General features: G+C 43.6%; 1 protein-coding gene across 1 annotated transcript in view; it reads left to right on the top strand.

Moving 5' to 3' along the window:
• The first annotated feature begins 2,385 nt into the window (after positions 1–2,385).
• The window catches only part of Ophn1 (oligophrenin 1), a 348,509-nt gene continuing 342,808 nt past the window's right edge, over positions 2,386–8,086 (top strand). Inside the window, exons 1-2 of the mRNA XM_031365408.1 lie at positions 2,386–3,030; positions 3,153–3,325. Of these exons, the coding sequence (XP_031221268.1) occupies positions 3,172–3,325 (154 nt within the window). The 5' untranslated portion in view covers positions 2,386–3,030; positions 3,153–3,171. The remainder of the gene's footprint in view (positions 3,031–3,152; positions 3,326–8,086) is intronic.

Below are 8,086 nucleotides of genomic sequence, written 5' to 3'. Positions count from 1 at the left end.
ACAATGTAAAAATTTTCAGCATTATGTGAGAAGTTGTATTTTAGTTTGCTTTGAATGTACCCACAGTGAATTTAAAGTCTACTTTGGGTATTTTCTCAGAAAAGATAACCTTTTCAATTCCTATCTTTGCTTTGCAGTACTGGAGATCAGACTCGGCATAGTGGCACATAGCTATAACCTGAGCACTGGGGACACAGAGGCAGAAGAGTTAGGAGTTTGAGACCATCTGAGCTCTTTAAAAATTCAGCAAAAGGAAACACCTAATAAACCAGAGTCTTGGTCATTTGAGGTGTGTGATCTACAAACAAAGTTACATCCCCAGCATTATTTTTTGTTTGTTTGTTTTTTTGAGACAGGGTTTTTCTGTATAGCCCTGGCTGTCCTGGAACTCACTCTGTAGACCAGGCTGGCCTTGAACTCAGAAATCGGCCTGCTTCTGCCTACCGAGTACTGGAATTAAAGGCGTGCGCCACCACCGCCCGGCCCCAGCATTTGTTAATCTTCTAAATAATAAAAGTAGGCAATAGGGCTTGAGATGTGGATCGGTTCATAGAACTCTTGCCTTGCATTAGCAAGACTCTAGCTTTGACTCTGGTGCTGCAAAACAAAGAAACAGAAAAACTGGGGAGCATTCAATGCTCTAGGACTCCAGTTGGCAAGTGTGGCAGCCTGGGAGATGTAGTCATTCATTTTGTAGATCTCATGATTCCTCCCTGTTGTCTCCCCATCACCCTCTGGAGTAGTTGCTCTCCCAGATCTACTTCTTGGGGATTTGACCCTTCCTTCATTTTCAAAGGAAGATCCCTGCTTGGATTCCTCATTCCGTGATATGTTAGTGATTGTGAATATCATTCCTAGAAAAACAGCCAGGCAAGGTAATTCTAGAATTGTCACTTAATTAGCTATGTGTCCTGGGGCGAATCAACTTCTCTTTGACTTAATTTCTCTAACCTTAAACGGGTATAATGATCCCAACCGTAGGAAGCTGTTTCGAAGACTTGTGAGGTGTTTTGTTGTCATTGTTGTTTTCATTTTGTGTATCCCCTGTCTGGACTGGATATGTAGAGCAGTCTGACCTTAAACTCAAAGATCAGCCCACCTCTGTCTCTTGAATTCTGGGATTAAAGGGGTGCACTATCACCTCCAGCCACGTGTACGATGGTTTATAAGATTTATATCAATTTATTGGAAGGTAGACAAATGGTCTTTTGGGATATCTAAATCCTTAGAACCTGTGAATATATTGTCTTAAATGACAATAAGGACTATGTAGATGTGGTTAAATTAAGAATCATGTGATAAAGTGATTATCCTATGAATGTAATGTAATTCTAAGAGTCTGGAAAAGGAGCTGGGAAGTCAGGGTAACATTAAATTGACATGACAAAGGATCTGGCAAACCACTGTTGACTTCAAAGATTGACAAAAGCTTTGAGGGCAGCTTTTAGAAGCTACAGAAAGCAAGGAAATGGATTGTTACTTGGAGTCCAGAAGAACCTAGCCATTCTGACATCTTGACTTTAACTTAGTGGTGTTCATTTCCAATGCTCACTCCCGCAATTTAAAATAATATATTTGTGTTAATTTAAGCCACCGAGTTGGTGGTAATCAGTTACAGAAGCAACCAGACCTCAACACAGGTAGGTTAGCTATTATTACTGTATTTCCCATTTTTTCCCTTCTGGTTTTTACTGATATAATTTAATGTAAACACTGCTGCAAAATCAAAATGGATCTTTTTTGCCCAAGTACATGCTATTTTACAGTTTGCCTAACTGTAGCCACTCTTAATTTGAGAGCTGTCTTTATAAGGAGCCAAGATTCCCCTACAATAGACAATGGACAAAAGGCCTTTTGGATAAACAGAAAGACAATTTATAGTAACTTCATTTTAGGTTCTTCACTAACAGACAGCATTGACTTGGGTCACAGAAACCACTCTCTGAGGCCCCAGCCAGGAAGATGTTCTAATCTACCCTCTGTTTCTTCATCAGGGAATTCTGGGCCTAGCAGAGATCCTACAGTAGGCACCAAACCCCATGAGAATTCGTGTCTTGTACTAGGAAATACAGGAAAAGAAAGAAAAGAGTTGGTGGGTCAGAGGAAGGGTGAAAGAGAAAAGAAAAAAAAAAGAGTACAGTCCAACCAAACACTGGTAAGAGTCAGCCTTCCATCATCCATCTTTTTGGGTTTTGCTACATTTATGGAAACTTTGCACGCACCCTCGGGGGCCGGGCCAGTACACCTGCCTCTCTAGGATTGTTGTGCCTGGGGCAGGCTTAGGGAAGTAGAACTAGGAGAGCGGCCACCCTGGAGGGTTGGTGGGAGACCGCAGGGTGGAGTCATGGGACGAGCGAACGGAAAGACTACATATCCCAGGCCGCCACGCTTTCCAGATGGAGTCCTAGGGCGCTGACTGCTCCCCAGTTTCCGTAGGGAAGCGCAGGGCTACCACAGCTATTGTGCGTAGCGCTGTCGCCCTCCTCTTCCCGCTGCCTGCTGTCGTGTTGTTGGAGGAAAGCTACGTTTCCTTGCCGCTGGGCTTAACTCTCTAAGTGCCAAACCCCACATCACGATGGCTCCCAGGAACCAGTAGGCGGTCTCTGCAGCTGCCGAGTAGTGGACGACGAGCCCCGAAGACCCGAGGAACACATCCGAAGGGAGCCCGTGCTCTCGTTCGGTCTCGGGGTTAGGGCTCGGCCAGCGTGAAACGGTGGCATTGGCTTTAAGAAGGGGGAGGGGAGGCACAGTCTGGCTCTCTTGGGGAGCCAGGGGAAGGAAGCCTCGGCTGGCTTGGGAGCGCAAAGAGGCGGCCCCCGCGCCCGCGCTCTCCCTGCCTCCACCCTGGGACGCCCGGGACACGGCGCTGTGCTTTGGGGAGACGATGACCAGGGGGCGTGCTGCTCCCTAGGCTGCACCCTGCCGGCGTCAGAAGGCGTTGGTAAGCACTCCTGGTCATTCGCAGCCACCGCCGGACTACGCGCTCCAGATACACACCAGCGGGCGCTCCCAAGAGTTTCATTGGAACAGGTACCTGTCCTCCAAAGGGAGTGGGGCTAAGAGTCGCTAAAAGTGGATCCTGAACACAAGCCACTGGGTCTATTCTGCTGATTATGTCACTGATGCTCTCGCTCTTTGTCTCTTATCCCTAGCCCCTCCGCTATCCTAATCATGGGGCATCCCCCGCTGGAGTTCAGCGACTGCTACCTCGACAGCCCCGATTTCCGCGAGAGGCTCAAGTGTTATGAACAGGAGCTGGAGAGGACCAATAAATTCATCAAAGACGTGATCAAAGACGGCAGCGCGCTTATCAGCGCTATGAGAAGTAAGTGGACGGCTTCCATGAGCTGTTTGTCTGAGTAGGTGGTTCTGGCCTTTAAACCTTTCCATACCCTCGGCGGCGGCGTGGGGTGGGGGGTTGGGGGGGATCTGCAGTGACTCTCAACCAAGATCTCTGAGTCTGATGGGTTTCTGAACATTTGAGAGAGGAGTCTGTAGAAGTGGAAAGTGATGAAGACAAGTAGAACTCTGAGCCTTTCCCTTTGGTGGCCCTGACCTTGTAAGACTTGATCTGCAGCTGGGACATAGACCCTCTAGCTTTGGAGTTACTCTTTTTTAGTAGATTCTTATTGAAACAGACAGACTGCCCAACCTGTCAGACATGGGCAACACTCCCGTGTGGGTGCAAGCTGACTTCCATGCTTACCAAGGAACTACCCCAGCACCCCCTAAAGAATTGGGAATTTAAGGCTACGAGCTCCAGTATAATGATTTTTGTCCTAGGTTCTGCTTACTGAAGATAAGTGTAGGGCAGTAAAAAAATTTACCCTTCCCAAATCATTTTCTAAGGATCGTTGATTGGCTTCAGGTACTACTGAATTCCGCTTCATCGTGGAACAAAGCCTGTGTAGTTCATGGTCCAGGGGTCCCAGACCCCCTGGGTATAAAATACAGGGCCTAAGGTGTGGGGCTCTTGCCCCGAAAAGGACATATTACCTAGCTTCGCTTTTTCCTTAGTCAGAGCTTCCTCACTTGTGGGACTGTTTTCCCCTTCTGTGTGTATGTTTTTATTTCTGCTAGTTGTCAGGAGGCTCAAAGAAAAAGAATAGTGAACATCCCTAATGAGAGTATACGCAAGCCAACCCTCTGTGCCAAAATCTATATGCAGAAGAATGGAGGGTAACGATTAAGTAGAACAAGGATTAATTAAGTTTTCTCTCCTTGGCTGAAATGAAAGATAATTGTGAAAGGTAAAGTCACTGGGAAGGAGCCTCTGTCTGTTTTGAACTTTGTTTTGTGTGGATTTACCCTCACCTCATCCCATGCCTAGGTTGTGTGGTCTCTTGTGCCAGGCTGCTACAGCCAAACAAGAGTGGAGGGAGACTTAGAAGCTTTGGTGCCTCGGGACCTGCTGCAAGCCAGTACTTCTCATGGAACAGTTCTAGTTTGTGGTTGTCTAATTTGCTGTTGTCTGGCCACTTTGGGTTAGAATCCAGAAACTGTTCAAGTCCCTTCGAGTCCTTCAATTGAGTTGGATCATTTAATGCTTTGTTGTCTTGTCACCTGGTCAAGAGTACACTCACATTAGTACCTCAAAGATGGAATATTTAAAATGCTGATCCTTGCAGAGTTGTAGGCTAGGCTTTTGGGTGTGTCTCCTCTTAATAGAGTTCATTGAGAGGTTGAGGATATGGAGGTTGTGTCCCAGAAATAGAAACTTGAGGACTCTGTGAAAGGAAAGGGGCAACTGTTTGGGTTGTGGATTCCTTCTTACGGCAAACTGCTCTTAGTATTCGCCAGCAAAGAGAGCTCATTATGAATGTGCTAGTTAGGAGGTTTTGTGATATGTATGACAAGGTGAAATTATGCTTAAAATGGTCAGCTAGGTCATATTCAGGTGATTAGGTTGTGTAAGAAAACATTCAGTTCAATAAAACATTTTTGGGAAAGGCAAAATGCACCCCCCCAGTGGTGGGAACTTAATTCAGGTCTTTGCATATGCCCGCTACATATACAGGTCTTGGTTTTTGGAGACAGGGTCTTAATGTGAAGGCTGGGCTGGCCTTGAACTGCTGATCTTTCTGCCTTCACTTCCCAAGTGATGTTTTACAAACATGCTAAAAGAGCAAAAAGTTTTGTAAACTAAGAGGTAAGTAGTGGGTTTTCTTCTTTCTCTGTTTTCTGAGATTACAAGTGGAAAGAGCAATCAGGCTCAAACCTTTGCACATGGACTGCAGGTCTGAAAGCTCTTCTAGGATAGGGTACTCTGATATTTGTGGTGATTTTTCATTTCAGGGTCAATGTATCTCAAAATAGGATGGGGAGGTATTAAAACCCCGGAGAATAACCCTTGCCTCGTTGCTTTTCTTTAAGCTCCACAGGTTCTAAATACTTGAGTAGCTAGAGGCAGAGATAGAATGTTTCCTACTAATTTTACCACTGTAATATTTGTCCCCCATGCTCTGTTTCTTTACACTGTGACTTTTTTCAGGGTAGGTAGGGTGGGTGCAAAACACAGGTGTTCTTCTCCTGAGTGAAGGAAAGAAGAAATCATCTCACTGGGATTGGATTTAAAGACCAGGATTCCAGTCATGGCTTCCCCATTTTGAGTTCTGGCACAAACCATTTCAACTATAAAATGTAATTCAAAAATTAAAAAAAAAAAATCTTTGGGAGAGAAATGTTAAGCTGTCCCAATTTGGTAAACACTGATTGCTTTTATGGTAATACACAATAATAGATTTGTACAATAAGAAATTGGTGGTGAGCTGAGCATGTATGTGGTATAATGTTTGCCCATGTAAGGCCCTATTCCAGTACTGGAATTCCACAGTACTGGAAAATTAAAAAAAAAAAAAAATTGCCATAGTAATGGTGGTAATTATACTTCACAGGGTACTTGTGAGGCTCAAGAGAATTAATTCTAAAAGGATTTTGTAAAATGGAAATGCCTAAAACAAGTACGTTGATGATCATATATCTTTTGGTTACTAACACATCTGTTGATGAATGTGTAATTTCAGTAAGGTTCAGAAAGGAAACACGTAAGTAGAAGTAGTTGGAAACAGCCTTTTCCCTTGTTGCCTTGCTGGAAAAGGTCACACTCATCTGGGCACAGTTCAGCAATGAGATTTGTATTCATGCTCATGGATCTGGAACCTGGTAATAAAAGGCAGGGCAATGATTGACAACGAATTTGAGTGTCAAATCAAATGGCTAGTATTCCTGCAAAACCCGTGACATGGCACACTGAGCTGCAAAACTCGGCTGTAATTTCCCTTGAAGTTGTTAACCCAGGTGAAACTCGATGCCAATACTTTATCCCACTGTGCTTTTGCATAGAGCTCTGGATAAGGCTTTAAGCAATAAACATGTATGCCCATTAGTGCATTAAATGTGGTCCCATTTGAACACTGTGCTGCTGCTCCTCCTCCTCCTCCTCCTCCTCCTCCTCTTCTTCTTTCTTCTTCTTCTTCTTCTTCTTCTTCTTCTTCTTCTTCTTCTTCTTCTTCTTCTTCTTCTTCTTCTTCTTCTTCTTCTTCTTCCTTTTCTTTTGTTAACTTGACACAGCAAGAATCGTGTGGGAAGAAGGAAAACCAATTGAGGGATTGCCTCTGTCAGATTGTCCATAGGCAGGTCTGTGGCAATATTTTCTTGATTGATATATAGGAGGCCCCAGCCTAAGTGCCACTTCTGGATGGTTGGTACTGGTGGAGGAAAAAAAAAAACAGCCTTTATTATCCTTTGCTTCAGTGCCTGCCTTTAGGTTTCTGTCTTGAGTTCCTGGCCTTGGTGGTGAATTGTGACCTGGGAGTTGTAAGCAGAAATAAAGTCTTTCCTCCTCAAGTTGCATTGTTTTTATCACAGCATCAGAAAGCAAACTTAGGACAAATAATTAGGTTCATTTAAGTCAGTGCTCAGAGGTAATTGATGTTCCAAAGAGAGTCAGCCTTTCTCCTTTGATGGGTTCTTGATACCCACTAAATATGATGTATTTATAATTTTTGAGCATATGACAATGATAACTTAAACTAATAGAAAATAAAGCACCATAACTATGACAGATTACAACAGTTTTGCCTGCTTTTCTGTAGGCCTTTACTGCATTCTCCCTTTCTCTCTGTATCTCTCTCTCTTTGCGTGAGTGTGTGTGTGTTGGAATTTGTGCATGCATATGTGCTGAGTGTAGAATACAGGTTCCTTATGCATGCTGGACAAGCCTTCCTATTAATCTATATCCTCATGTTGCTTCCTTTTTTTTATTTTTATGTTTTTCATGTTGATAGTTTTAGCCTTTCTGATGTTACTGAATATTTGCTCTAGGCATTGTTCAGTGTAAATGATATGACTCATTGCTTATAGCCCCCAGAAACCTGAGACACTTGATGTAGATTATATATAGCTCATGGACCACATGCCATTCATTCAGTGAATACCTGTGCATATACTATGTTCTGATCTTTGTTCACATGGCTTTTGTGTACACAGAGTGAGTCACAGGTGGATATTGACCTTAAGAAGTTACAAGACTATTAGGGGAGACGTGAACAGCAGAAATTACTGCTTCATAAGGTATTAAAGTCCAGAGCTTTAGAGATGGGTGGTGGACATGACTGGATGTGACATTAGTTAGAGAGCTTGTTTCTTGGTGGAAGACAGAGGAAGCAAAGGAGGAAATGGCATTGGAGCTTGCCAGAATTAGCAGCACATTGACTTACTAAGCTCTTCTTGTATACCAGTGTTTCCTTAATTAAAAATTCTTTTTAGATGTTACACTTTATGGACAGTCTATGTCAAAAGAAAGTTTTTACTGGGTGGGAGTGTAGTTTTAGCTGTGTTTTAGGAAGATTCACTGAGAGATTATCAGGAGTTAGGAGTTAGCAGTCTCACACAGGTGTTTGTGACTTTTTATTTTCAGACAGAGTCTCAGAATGTAACTCAGCTCAGGTTTACTTTGAATCTACTGTGCATCCCAGGCTGGCCTTGACTTCATCATCTCTCTTTGTTAGTGTCTCAAGGGCTGTGATTACAGGGCGTGCCACCAAACTCCACTGTATTTGTGACATCACTGTGCTTTGCTTCTCTC

The sequence above is a fragment of the Mastomys coucha genome, chromosome X, assembly GCF_008632895.1.
Source record: "Mastomys coucha isolate ucsf_1 chromosome X, UCSF_Mcou_1, whole genome shotgun sequence".
Lineage (NCBI taxonomy): Eukaryota > Metazoa > Chordata > Mammalia > Rodentia > Muridae > Mastomys > Mastomys coucha.
Note: the sequence above shows the minus strand (reverse complement) of the source record. Positions and strands in the feature narration are given on the sequence as shown.